The sequence below is a fragment of the Xenopus tropicalis genome, chromosome 2 (genome assembly GCF_000004195.4).
Source record: "Xenopus tropicalis strain Nigerian chromosome 2, UCB_Xtro_10.0, whole genome shotgun sequence".
NCBI lineage: Eukaryota > Metazoa > Chordata > Amphibia > Anura > Pipidae > Xenopus > Xenopus tropicalis.
The window spans coordinates 135,929,021-135,943,816 of record NC_030678.2 but is presented as its reverse complement, the minus strand read 5'-3'; the positions used below and the strand labels follow the sequence as shown (position 1 = coordinate 135,943,816).

At 39.3% G+C, this 14,796-nt stretch overlaps 1 protein-coding gene across 3 annotated transcripts in view; it reads right to left on the bottom strand.

The window, feature by feature from the left end:
* Positions 1-14,796, bottom strand: part of cacnb3 (calcium channel, voltage-dependent, beta 3 subunit) — an 89,375-nt gene that overhangs the window by 33,266 nt on the left and 41,313 nt on the right. For all 3 annotated transcript variants that reach the window (XM_012956448.3, NM_001126672.1, XM_012956447.3), the window contains 2 exon segments: positions 2,155-2,277; positions 846-968 (listed from right to left, as the gene is read on the bottom strand). In XM_012956448.3, the coding sequence (XP_012811902.1) occupies positions 846-968; positions 2,155-2,277 (246 nt within the window).

The window sequence follows — 14,796 nt, the reverse complement described above, 5'->3', positions numbered from 1 at the left end:
CTGCGTGTCTACTGAGTGCAAGCATAAATGTAACGTTTCTGTCTGACGAAGGGACGTGCCCCTAAACGTTACATTTGTACTTGCACTCAGTAGACACACAGGGGGTTTCCCTGCTTTGAATTGCCAGTACATTTTCTTTGGAATTGCATGTATAGGAAGTTGGGGTGCCAATCCCTCTTTTACGTACTGAGCACCAAGCTACAAATTTCTGGAAAGGTCAGGGTGAGTATTCTTCAATTTACTACAATATGCAATGGTGCATGAAGCACACTTAGGGGCTGATTTACTAAGACACGAATTCGAATCCGAATTGGAAAAATCCCAATTGTAAAACTAACATTTTGCGACTTTTTCGTATCTTTTGCGATTGTTTCGGCGACTTTACGACTTTTCGGAAATTATCGCGACTTTTTCGTTACCAATACGATTTGCGTGAAAAAACGCGAGTTTTACGTAGCCATTCCGAAAGTTGCCCAAAATCTTGCGATTTTTTCGTAGCGGTAAAACTTGCGTGAAAAGTCGCGCCTTTTCCGTAACGTTAAAACTTAAAAGGCGCGATGTTTCGTGCAAGTTTTAACACTACGAAAAAATCACGACTTTTCGCGCAAGTTTTAACGCTACGAAAAATCGCAAGATTTTGCGCAACTTTCGGAATGGCTACGAAAAACTCGCGTTTTTTCGCACAAATCGTATTGGTAACGAAAAAGTCGCGAAAATTTTCCGAAAAAATCGCAAAATACCGATCATTACGAAAAAAACGCAATCGGACGCATTCGGCCCGTTCGTGGGTTAGTAAATGTGCCCCTTAATGTTGAAAGTTCTGAGCTCCTAAAGTTGGTTTTTACCTCCTTGATATGTAGGAAATCTTTGGCTTCAAAGTTAATGGCAGCTCCTTGAACTGGGCACTCCTCATCCAGCGCTCCACAGTAACTGACATTGGTTCTTACAGCAAATGCTACCGGCTTGAGCTGGAAAAAAAAGTTAACCCACTGTAAAATAAAAATCTAAATATCTAGAACACAATGCATTATTTATGTAAGTCTTCTATGACATATCCCCAAATTGTGGGGTTGCCAAAGGCCAGTGAGAGTGAGATTCAGAGTAGGATTTTTTTTTTAATGTTTGGATACTCATAAGTTCGAGCTTGTGCCAAAGTGCATCAGATGTAAGTTACACTAACTGCAGCCTATTTACAATGCATAAATCTTTGTTATATAAATCTATGTATTGACCATCTACTAAGAGAAAAACTATTCAGAGCCTTTTCTTTGACTGCACCTTCACTTTAAGGGCAAACCCACATTTCTGAAAAAATAACTCTCTGCACATTTGAGACTAAGTGGACCTTTGTCAAGTGTAAATGAAACACTGTGATACAGATATATTTAACTGTAGTTACAGTAAGTGACTTGGTAGCAAGACATACCCCCTAAGAGCCAACCCCCATGTGCACATGTAACTACATTGTTACATTGACATCATATCCTTTGTGGTCCAATTAAACATAAAAGCTTCAGTCCATGATGTACATAATAGTTGTTTCCATTTTTCTGTTTTTTATGCCCCGCCACATGCCTAACATCTTCTTTGTATGTTTTATAGTAATCCAGGCCTCCAAACATGAAAACTGTGGGAACATTTTGGGTAGCACTGGTTCAAATATTTAGGGCTCTTCCCCATAAACACAACATTGCCTGTGTTTGGAAGTGCTGTGTTCATATGGGTTGGAGGGGGGATGCATATTGACATATACAGATGCTATCTTCTACATGTTAGCTATACAAGATAGGGAGCGGCAGGACACAGGCTTTGGTTACCCTTCTGCTTTGAGAATAGTAAATGACCACTCATGTGTTCCATAGGCCTTAACCATTGTACAAATCAGCATTTCTGTCCAGAACTATGTGCCACCTGTCATTGCTTAGTCAGCTAGACTGCAAGTGCATGAGACATAGTTTCTTCAACAGGCAGACAGTACGTACTGAATGCATTTTAATGTGCAATGAGTATTTCTGCACAATCTGTCTGACTATTTGTTATCCTGTAATCTCTGTTTGTTAAATTATTCCGGTTTGTTTTAAATTAGTGTAAAATGCTGCATGACTTGCTAGTGCTATATTAATAAATAATGATGATGGCTGAGAAATGATTTACCCTAGCTCTTTCAAGCTGCTCTTGAGCCTGCCTCTCCACCTCGCGGCGGGCAGTCTCCCGATCCTCCTCCAGGGACACGTCGGAGTCTAACGATGGTCGGCTTGTGTATGAATCAGCTGAACCCTGGAACAGAAAGGCAATTCTATCCTTAGGCTGCTCTTCTTTAGTTGTACTACATGTTTTAGCAAAAACCCATAAATAATTACTCAAGACAACTGATCATTAATAAATAAAAAAATAATGAATGATTATGTTATAAGGACAAAAAAAATGAAGTCACTGGAAACGATTCCTTGGCATAAGGATTAAGCATACTTTTGGCCTTGGCAGATGCTTCCAACACATGACATGTATGGTGTAAACACTTCATTGCCTTTCATTGTGCTTCAATAACTGATAACTGTGCATGTTTTAATTCCAAAAAAATATACAGGTATTGGATCCCTTATGTGGAAACCTGTTATCCAGAAAGTTCCAAATTACGGGAAGGGCATCTCCCTCAGACTCCATTTTAATAATATAATTTTAATTAAAAATGATTTTCTTTGTCACTGTAATAATAAAACAGTACCTTGTACTTGATCCCAACTAAGATAAAATTAATTCTGATTTGAGGCAAAACTATACTTTTGGATTTATTTAATGTTTAAATTTTTTTTTACTAGACTTAAGGTACGGAGATCCAAATTACAGAAAGACCCCTTATTCAGAAAACCCCAGGTCCAAGCATTCTGGATAACAGATCCTTTACCTGTATAGAATACATGGCATATAAAAGGTAGTAAAATCATAACACAAGGAGAAAATAGGAAACATTCCTACACCTGTTGAGCAAAGACCAGACAATTATACTTGCTTACTGGTCACTAATGTTAAAGTATAGACTTGCAGCAGTAATATATGCGTATTCTAGCAACAGCCCCCTTTTAGTGTCCATCGAGCATTGTTAGATTTAAAAGTTCCCTGGATGATGCCTGTTGGTTGATTTGATAAAGGCAGAACACTGTCAAGCAACTTGATCAACCTGGCATTCCAGAGAGGTATAAACCAAACCACACTACAGCAGTGATCTCAAAAGGACTGTAAAGGACTTTAAATCATGTTAAAATGATTGTATAAGAAAAGCATATATAGAATATAGGTTTGATGGGGCCAGCTGAGATGTTGCCCCTTTCCAAAATGAAATGAAATGGGGACAGCTCCATACCAGGTGTATAGCTCTAAGACATATTGAATAACTCTGCATACAGGTTATTATAACAATAATCTGTTACCATCTGCTAGTTTTTAGAAGGCCATTGTGTTCTTTGTTTTCTGTTCATAACATCAGAAGATGAGTAAATCCAACAACAAAGCCTCTGTCTTAGAAACACGTGTCTCTCCAGCCATTGTGAAACAATCCAATCCATGTTCTATAGTCAGCTATTGCCTGAGGATTAGGGGGACTGTATTTAAACAACAGCTTAGGGGCTGTGCGTGCTCACACCTGATCAAAATAAAGGGCCATACTGACATCATTACTACTCTGACATTTTCCTTTGTATTTGTCACAGTAAAAAACTAATGTAATGAAACTACCCATATGCCCTAAAAGATTAATCAAGACATATGATCAGTACAAAACTTCTCCGTGGCAGAAAAAATATGGCCATTGTGTCATAAGCATTAGGTGGAATTAAGTTAAAAGGCTCTATTTATATTCCATGTAACGAAGGCCGCATAATATAACCATTGCAGTGTAGAAAATTTGTGATAACATTTTTAATAGGGGGCAATGTTAGAGAAGAAGCGGTAAGAGGATGAGGACCCCAGTATGAAGACAAAAAAATTATGTTATCCTCTTTGTCTGCTGCTGAATAGCAATTGTAACCATATAAGATGCAGAGCTGTGTGTTTGATGACTCTGTGTATGCTAAATAACTGAAACACAATATCTGTCTTTTTGTTTCTCCTCATGAGGAACCACGTGGTGCAAGGGTCCCAGCCGACTCTCTCTGCTTTTCCCTAAAACCAGTGTAAAAATTTTACCACAGAGCCCTAGGCGCTACAGAGGTAGCACCCACTTTAGTGTATGGATTATGGCAACAAATGAGTGTATTGAGCTCTATATTTCATTGTTATTGCTACGAAATCCAAAGAACGGTTTGTTTTATCCCTAGTACTCACTAAAACCTTACCAAGAAATATAACCTAACCAGGGAATTTGCTCAAAATCCAGCAGTTACATCGTTGCTTTGCCCAGTACTGCCATGGAATTATGCTTATTAAATGTCATCACTGCTTCCTGCGTGAGGCTGCAGATCACATCATACATAGGCCAGGGAAGCTAAAAGTGGCCCTCCAGCTGATGCTGACAATTTTAAGCTGTTATAGGGTGCAGGGGGATTGTCCAGCAACAGCTGTAGTGGACAGCCTTGGTGCAGGTCTATTTATTCAGAGTCATTTAACAAGTGTTTCCATAGTTATTTATTTATGATTTATTTCCTGCTATTTATATAGTGCAACACATTTCTGCAGAGCTTTTTAAACAACAGACATGATTCACATCAGTCCCTGCCTTAGGAGCTTACAGTCTAAGGTCCCTACAACATTCACATACAGTTTAGTTTGAAGCCAATTAACCTGCCTGTATGTTTTTGGAGTTTGGGAGGAAACCAAAGTACACAGAGGAAACCCACACAAGTAAAGGGAGAACATAAAAACTCCTTGCAGATAGTGCCCTGGCTGGGATTGACTTATGACTCCACTGCAAGGCTACCCACTAAGCCACCATTATGTTACAGCAACCTCTTAGACTTAAACCTTTGTTCCACACACCAGTACCTCCCAAAAGGTCACTGAGCACCCACTGTGCAATGTACTCAATGCTTATTGAATTGCCATCAATAAATACTGTCATATGGGACAATAAGGAACAATGCTTTTAGTAATGTTCAAAGTGCTACAAGGGGTGCTATTCCCATCAGTTATCTTGTCTTTACACTGACCTGAGCTGTTTAGCTAGGTCTCGTATCCAGTTTGGGAGTCAGATGGCAATCTCTATGGCAGTAGGTATAATTCAGGGAAGCCACAAAGGACACTGAAGATTGCAGTTTAATGGGGGAATGTTATAAAAGTTGTTAATAGAAAATATGCTCAGTATAAAGAACTATTCCTTTGTGGCAAAAAAGAATCCACTCAGCTGGCTGCTATAAGTTAGCAGTTTTTCCAACAGCAGGAAAATTGTGTATTCATTGTTTTAGCACTGGATATATATATAAATACATTTAGTATTGTATAAATAGTGCACGTTATGCAACATACAACAGATTTTATTTAGTTCTGCAGGTGCATATTCTCCCCCCAAGAAGCAGTTCTTTTTTCAAGCTACTATAGTTTCATATTCCCTTAAGAGTGCTCATTGGTTAGGGAAGGGAAGTAAGCAGCCATCTGGGCATGCTTAGTGATGTCATCAGTTCTAATTGGTGCTTAGTAATGTAATTTCTGTCACATGACTCACTGAAACTGGAATGTTATAATAAATTATGTACCCCTGTTGTAAAATATGAGGATATTAGAAGTCACCTCTGAGTTCCAGGAACTGTTTGAAAGCACTGAGCCTTCGCCATTGTGCCTTTATATGGTCATGGTCATGGTCGGTCATTGATCACTTATAATATCCTTATATTTTGCAATAGGAGGTACATTAGTCACTATATAAACAGTGCTTAGTGATGTCATAAGTTATAATCAGTGCTTAGTGTCACATGACTCACTGAAACTTGTGTATTACAAATAATAATTAAAAATACACCTATAAGCTCCATGACCTTTAAAAAAGCCTTATGCCTATATTGGTAAAATAATATCCTTATACTTTACAACAGTGGGTACATTGTTCCCTATATAATAGCCACAAAGTGTTCACACTCAAAAAATACATATATATGTGGTTGTAACGCACTCCCAATAGAGGGAAAAATAACCCAGGTGCATCCAAGAGGAATGAATATTCACATGAAAAAATTAAGCACTTGTGGGACTTACTTTGACAGTTTATGAAACTCCTCGGTAAAATAATATCCTTATACTTATATATCAAGGTTTATTCTTCATAAAGGCTCCAATGAGGCATTGAGGGCCGAAACGTTGAATATAAATAAAGAATACATTCTTCACAAGACTGAGCACCCCGGCCTAACTAGAATGGACAGAGTGGGGTTGCTAAGAATCTTTTATATATATTTTATATTTGTGTGTGTGTGTGTATATATATATATATATATATACACACACACACAAATTACACATATACAAATTTCAAGGAAACTTTCATTTAGTCAGCATTTCATGATAGCAGATACAACCACTGCTTAAATTCATTATTATTACATTATATTAGTAGAACTCTGTGTCTTCAGCACAGACGAAATGTGATCATTTATTATAGTGGAGCTTTTGCAGTATCTATAGCAGTGTAATCTGGCTGAAGATCTATAATGTGTATTGAATAAATGCAACACTGGGCCTGCCCCTCCTGTACTGCCCTTAACCACTCCACCTTAGGTAATAGGATCCCTGGAGGATTGCAGGCCGGCCTCAGCAGCACAACAAGCCTGGGAATGATACACAAACACTGCAGCAACCATTAACTGCCAGTGAGGCACAAAGGGTGTCAGTGTGGGGGGGAGTACATACTGTAGCACAGCCGCCTCATTAAGGCTTGTACCGATGAACATTATGAAAGGCACACACATCGCCACACAGGCACATTAAAACATTCATATGTTTGATGCTATATTACATACACAGAAAATGTAAATTAAAAGTGCCAACTGCTATATGTACACATGAAAGATTCCTATAGAAGAGGCATAGTGCAGTGCTGTCCAACTTCTGTGGTACCAAGGGCTGCAATTTTCTGGTCAGCGTGGTGGAGGGCCGATAATGGAAGCCAGAGTTGACCACTCACCTTTTTTAAACCACACACACCATGTTATCACAAGAACTTTTAAGACCATACCCACATTAATAGTGGTAGCGCATATGTAAAAGAATTCTATGAAGCCATATTAAGACATACCCTTAAATCCATATGCCGCCTCCTCCCCTGTAGAGGCAGCATAGGGAAAGCACAATCTGGCACACACAGGTGGGCAGTGTATGGCACGCACAGTCAGAGTAGGGCAGGCAGAGTATGGCACACACAGGCAGCATGGGGCAGGCAGAGTATGGCACACACAGGCAGCATAGGGCAGGCAGAGTATGGCACACACAGGCAGCATAGGGCAGGCAGAGAATAGAACACAGGCAGCATAGGGCAGGCAGAGTATGGCACATAGGCAGCCTAGGACAGGCAGGGTAGAGCATGAACAGGCAGAGTAGGACAGGAGACAGAGAAACCAATCAGGATCATGCAAGTAACCCATTAGGACCACTTTAACATTAACACCTGAGGTGTGAACAAGGCAGATGCTTACAGTCTGAGGTGTCAACAATGTAGAGGCTTACAGGTGCGAACAATACAGTGACAAACAGTTGTGAACAATACAGGAGGATTACAGCCTGAATCTGAGGTGTGAACAATGCAGGGGGCCAGTTAATCTCAGTACTGGTACCATTTAAAGCAGTCACAGACTTTAATTGGGGGGGAGTATATTACATCAGGCTCTCATTCATTGATTCAGTACTTTTTTTATGTTCCGAGAAAAAAGCCCCATTGTGTAAAAGCAGTTCCTTTTCCTTCGTGCAGTGCGGGACAGATCTACATAACCTTTGCGCCCAGCAGGGGCATTGAAAAAGATGTTCTTTTAAAACAGATATGTGTGATAACCAGCACATGATGTACTACCCTGCACCAGATACGTCAATATACCTTCATTAGTCTAATTGCTAGAGCTATTTTCTTATACATCTTCATATTGTTTCTAGAAGCCATAGTGCATTCAGACTTTATATTAAAAATAAGAAGAGGTTCCTGTGTGCCAATCAAAAAAGACAGTGACCCCGGAAAACTCAATAGTGCCCATTAATAGAAATGAGATAAAACCACAGTATTGGCATTTGGCACTTACCTAAGAATCCTCTGACAATAACATGAAAAGAATGCCGTTAAAGTAAGATGGAGAGGAAGCCGTTAAAAATGTATTGCCTCATCATCTTCACAGGGTTTGGCCCAGAATGTGGACAGCTCTGGCCTTTTTCAATGCAAATATTGGGAACAAATGGGAAGCCTTAATAAGTTTTTTTGCCATTACATGGCTGTGACTGGAGTTACTAACCAAGAATCTACCAGCTTTATTGGCTCCACATCTTGACCATTTCTAAATAATGGCCATTTTCTGTTAGGTATTTGCTCACACAGACAGGTAGACCTGCACCCAACCTGCTGACCTGCAAGCCACAATTTGCATTTTACCTAATCAGTCCAAACCAACCTGCAACAGTTTTATCTGCAACATAACCCCACCATAAAACTGAAAAATGACAGTATCATAAACTTGAAGTAACAATGTAATCCCAAAGAGACAGCAATGCAAAGAAAGATAAAGGGGAGTAATAAACTTAATGTGGGGCCTGGAAACCCATATTTCTACCAACAACCTGCTCAGTACCCACATTTTTTTGTGGGTACCCACAAATACCAGACATATACAACACTCTACTACCACCACCCTCTTACGTTCTGCTCATTTTATCCCCTCCTTCAACTAACTTTATTACTAGCTCAAATGTCTTGACAATACAGTATAACTGACATGCAGACTATGTAAGCTGCAGTATTTCCAGCATGGTGATACACTTTTTTTTGGCTTCAGCTGCATGCAACATTCTCCTCATGCTTTTTGTTTGCATGGTAAGGGTGGGTAACTGCATCATAAAATTGTAATTTCTCGTTTTTTTCTGCCCATGGACAAAATAAAAGCTTGCAGGAGTACCTGAACTGAAAGTGTGGGCTATCAGAATAGTGCCTTATATTTGCACAGCTTTTCAGAAAAGAGAAACGTGCAACAATCAATATGTTACTTCATTCTGGTAATTTAATTGTTGCCAGAGCACACATTTGAAAAGGAACCCCTTCAACACCCATCTTACTATTTGATGGCAGTGATGCATGTTTCTGTCACGCTCCAGCAAAGCCTTGCAATTACTTTCTTCATTTGCTGCTGAAAATTAAATTACTACCGCTGCACAGTGATATTTTCTCATTACGGTATGTATCGTTCTAATGACATGAACAGAGCAGCAAGCTAAATCTGTGGAATATTATAAGCAGGACTTTTAAGAGACCACCACCCTGGAGGCCCAGGTAATCAGTGGACTAATAACCTGAGCTTCATGGGGGGTTAACCATGTAGTATGGGCCTCATGATTTCCGATGGCAACTATGGTTACAGGAGTTGTGCTTGCACTCTGGCTATGGTCCTAAGGGGGCCCTTTGGGAACATATAATTTGACCTTTCAATAAAGAAGAAGATATATCTGTGTTTAGAAGGGGGCCAATATATAGGGTTGCCAACTGGTTAGTATTAGGAATATAGGAAGGCCTGTATTTTCTTCAAAAAAACCTACATTAACAGCATATTTACCAAACGGTGACCTTAAAGCTCACCAACATCCCCTCCACACCTATTCACTTGTAAAGGATTTTAAAGTGGAATATTTGTTTATGGTGAACTATTTTTTCACATGATAAATTTGACCCTAGAAATTCTATACAGGTGAATAATGAGGTAGGCTGTTCCCACCCCTGTCACCATTTAATAAATATACACCTTATTGTTTACCTAAAAGTTATTGTTAGTAAGCCAAAAGAAACCATTTGAGCAACTAAGTAGTTTGGTATTTAATGCCATAACCTACATCATTGCTGGCAAATATATAATAATTTAATAACATATAATCAGAGCTGTATAAAAAAATGTGTATTGTTAGCAGTTCTTTGTGGCACCTTACTATTACAAGCTTTGATCTATAATTTAGTATTTGCTTTTGGACGTGATGGGAACTGAAACTGCTCAGAAGGAGAAAGAAAATGCTTTTTTTTCTTTTCTGCTAAATGAAATACTAATTTGCAAGGATTGAAAAATATCGTTCTTACTGCTACTTGTTAAAATAAAAGGCCTCTTTCAACAAGGCTTCTGTCCTGCTTCTTAAAGGGATAGTGACACATTTAGGATTGGCATAGGTTGTACAAGTATAATAATTGTACTATTTCTTTTTAAACCCAGTCTGCAGGAATTAATGAGAGATATCGCATCTCCTGCTGATCTCCAGCACATATACAGCTAAGTATAGTGCTTCTTTTCTACCTGTCTGACAGCTTGTCAGATCTTCTGAAATGTGGCAGCACCTTGCATGGCAAAAACATGCTTCCATAGCAAACCTTATGCTCCACTGTCATTGGTCAGTCAGCTTGTGCCATTACCCTTGGGCTGCTGGCACACATGATATATTCTCCACATGCCTTTTTCAGCAAAAGGAGAAGCACTCCAATCTATCCATGCTGCCTATTATAAAGGAAATCACCCTCGTAAATGGAATCTTTTTGGCAAAAACATGTTAATTATAGCTAGTAACAGCTGACACATACAAATTTGGGCATTTCTCTGCTTGCTTTATGGAGCATCCAACAGCATGGTTAGTGTTGTTATTTGGCTCCTGCCCTATACCCAAGAAGACTCCAAGTAGTTGCTGTCAGTGTTTCCTGTTTAGCAGCCAGGTTCTTCTCTGCAAGTTGCCTGTATCAGTTGAAAAGAACGGTGTACAGAAAGTAAAAGAACATGAAATGATTAAGGAAAAACAGTGCCACGTTGCAGTGGAACCCACAGTTGCAGTGGAGATAGTAATGAGTTTAGCAAAATGTCATTCATGACATTCTCACATATGAAACAGCACTGCAGCTGTTGGTAAATATTGCATACAGTGAAGAACTATCAATAAACTATAAATGTATATTAAAGGGGTTGTTAACCTTATTTTAACTTTTAGTATGATGTAGAGAGTAATGTTCTGAGACAATTTGCAATTGGGTTTCATTTTTTATTATGTGTGGTTTTTCAATTAATTACCGGTAGCTTTTCGTTCAGAAGCACTCCAGTTTTGAATTTAAAGCAGGTATCTGGTTACTAGGGTCCAAATAACCTTAGCAACCAAGCGGTTCTTTGAATGAGAGCCGAGAAAATGAATAGGAGAGAAAGATAAGTAAATAAATAACAGTCACAATAAAATTGTAGCCTCACAGAGCAATAGTTTGGCTTCCAGAGTCAGTGACCCCCATTTAAAAGCTGGAAAGATTTTTAAGAAGGAGGCAAATAATTCAAAAACTATAAATTATAAAACAGGCCATGTCAAAAGAATAGCTCATTCTATAACATACTAAAGTAAATATGAAGTTATGTCTAGATCAGTGATCCCCAACCAGTGATGTTGATCCCAGTGACCTCAAAGTAGGAGCCCTTTTATTTTTTTTCCAAAGTGTCTTTATTGGAATTTTCAAAGAAAAAACAGTTTACATATTTGATCACAATTTCTTTTCCCTTTGCAATTTTCAAAATATATTTTATGATTATAGTAGTGAAAAACTCGCAATTGTATATGGTTTAAATATGGTCATTTGAATCATCAGACTTATCTAGACCAATTAAACAGAATAGACAAAATAACAGAATAACAAAGTGACCTGCATTCAAGCCAGGAGCCCATTTTAAAATTTCTGGCCTGGAAGAAGGTTTTGGAAGCACATAGACGCCATTTTACTCCAAGCAGGGCCTTCTGCAATCTAGCAGCCCACGAGGGGCTACCAAATAGCCAATCACAGTCCTTATTTGGCATCCCAAAGAGTTTTTTTCATGCTGTTGTTCTCCAACACTTTTTACATCTGAGTGTGGCTCACAAGTAAAAAAGGTTGGGGATCCCTGGTCTAGATTATAGTAGCTTGTATTTTTGCAAGAGGGAGGCTGACCAAATGAAAGGCATTTTTGAAATTCTTACTTTTTTATTTTCTTCCTCAGATATGACAGTATAAATGCAAAATAGGGTGAAAGCTAAAGTGTCAGATTGCTAATTATTAGCAGTAGGAGGAAATCCAGCAAAGATAGGCGATTATCTCTCTGTCACTAAAGCAGAACAGATTGTTACAGTCCTGGAATTTATTCGGCCCATATGCAGCATCTCAGCCTACAGTAATCAGAGTAATTCAATGTTTGTATTAATACAGAGCCCAAGGCAGTCTCTGAGACACTGGTAATTGGCACCACACCGTGCCGACTACGCTATCCAACAAATGCGTGGGAAGGCAGAAAGAGAGACACAGAGGATACTGAATCAGTAACTGGATAATTGGAATTTAGTTTTAGGTATAAAAACTGTTAGATTACTGCAGTCTGGAATTCTAAAAAGTTATGTTTTTTAATATTAATTGAGCTAAACAGGGAAACTGAAGTTGCTCCATGTTTTGTTAACAATAGTCAGTTATACGGGGGGGGGGGGGGGGGTACATTAGCACTGGTCATTTTACTAGGTGTAGCTTTGGTTTTCCCTGTGAAGCTCAAGAATAAACACAAATCATAGATTTTTCATGATTAAAACAATCGTCGAGAAGTATGTTCAGCATAAGCCCTATTCATGGTCTCATCATGAATGGCAAAAGCTTTTGCTCGGGCGCTGTTGAAGGTGTCCGAGCAAAATCTGCATTTAGGGCTGAATCATCAGGTGGAGGTAGAATCCCTATTGTTTCTACCTCCATATCTGACGATTCAGCCCTGAACGTCAGTGGAGGTAACGAACGATCACAGGAAATGTCATTATTGTAAGGTGTATGGTCACCTTAAAGGAGAAGGAAAGTCAAAGTTACTTGGGGGTGCCAAAATGTTAGGCACCCCCAAGTGACTTCAATAGCCCCTGTTAGGAGAGAACAGCACCAGCCCAGGGTAGCTGCAGTGCTTCCTTCTTCCTGTATCGCTCGCACGCATGCGCAGTAGAGTGAATAGTGGAACTGTAACAGAGAAGTCGGCTTTTCACTCTAATGAGCATGTGCCTGTCCCGGACAATAAGCAGCAGCGCGAGTAGGAAGGAGGAAGCGCTCGCTCACAGCTACCCCGGGCTGGTGCTGTTTTCTCCTAACAGGGGCACCAGCCCGGGGTACAAGGCAAGCGATTTAAGTCAATTGGGGGTGCCTAACATTTTGGCACCCCCAAGTGACTTTGCCTTTCCTTCTCCTTTAAGATGCCATCAGCAGTCACTATTTAATGGGGGGCTGTTTAGGCCACTGTGTACTTAAAATGCCAGGGCCTATTCTGAATTCCAGTCTGGCCCAATACATAAGCCTCTGTAGAATACAATGGATTTAATTCTTACACAGATATCTAAGATCATTGTATTTTACAGAGTTTATCTGCTATATAACCTGCACCTTCTTTTTCAGACTGAATGGCTGCCCCCAAGGCTACACAGTAGCTTGTTTATATAAACTATAGCAGCGTTTCTGAAGCAACATCAGTTTTACCAGTGCAGGTTATATATTGTCATTTCCTAAAACATTTTTATTTTTTGGAGTTTTGTTCATTTAATGGTATGTATCACTCAATACATTGCTGTTCTTGTCCCCCCTATACTTTGTTATTACCAGGGCATAATGCCAATGGTTATATAAGCACACTACTATTACGGTCACTGTGCGACTAAGACGTCTTATTTTCCCATGCTCAAGCTGTTGGTTATTTTTTCTAGCTAGCTATCGACAATCAATCCTCGAGGAATTCAGTATCCAAGCAATTAACACAATGAAATCAAAGTGAAAGAAGCAAAGAAATGGGTGCACTGATGCACCAGCGGATTGAGATTTTTTTTTGCGTTGTCTTGGAATCTGCAAAGAGTCAACATATTTTATGTTGGCTACATGGTATAAAATGACTGTCAGCTGGGATTAGACTTGCACCAGAAATCTTATCTGAGGCCATTATGAGTTATTTTTTGTGCCAGGGTGTAATTAGGAAGGTCCTGCCTGTGGGATGGGAAAAGCATTAACACTAAGAGTTATTTATTATTCATGCACTCCTGCTGAAAACTGCTAACATTAGTGCGCACTGCATCCTCATCTCCCAGCAAGCCCCCCTGTCTTCCACTGTTGCCACGCTCAGCCCTTGCCTAAAAGGGAAAGGGCTGACAGTTAAATGTCTTGTTCTTTCATCTCACTTGTTTCCCTATTAGAAGGGATAATTGAATTAACTATTTCACTGCCAAACTGCTTAGCCAATGACAGGAGGCAAAATGATGCTCACTTGTATGTTTATATTTCATCTTTAGAATTCCATGGCAGAAAAACAAATGGAAAATTCTAAGATCCCACTGAAAAGTACATTCTACCAGCAAATAGATACATCACTAATCACTTTATCTCCCCAGAAATTGCAGGATTCTGCTCCCTTTCCCCACAGCAATAAGGTTCAGTAAATTAAAGAAATGGCTAGGAGCCATTGGGCACCTTGTAATTGACATTTGCTGTGGTCAGTTTATAGTTTATCTGTAATGATCTGCACTGCCTTAGCCATGATCGTATGTGATACAGTAGATACATCCTTTGTTTTCAGCAATTGTAAGACCTAATGCAGAAAAAATGGAATGTTTAAGCTCTGCACGATTGTTATGGATAGCAATCTCAGG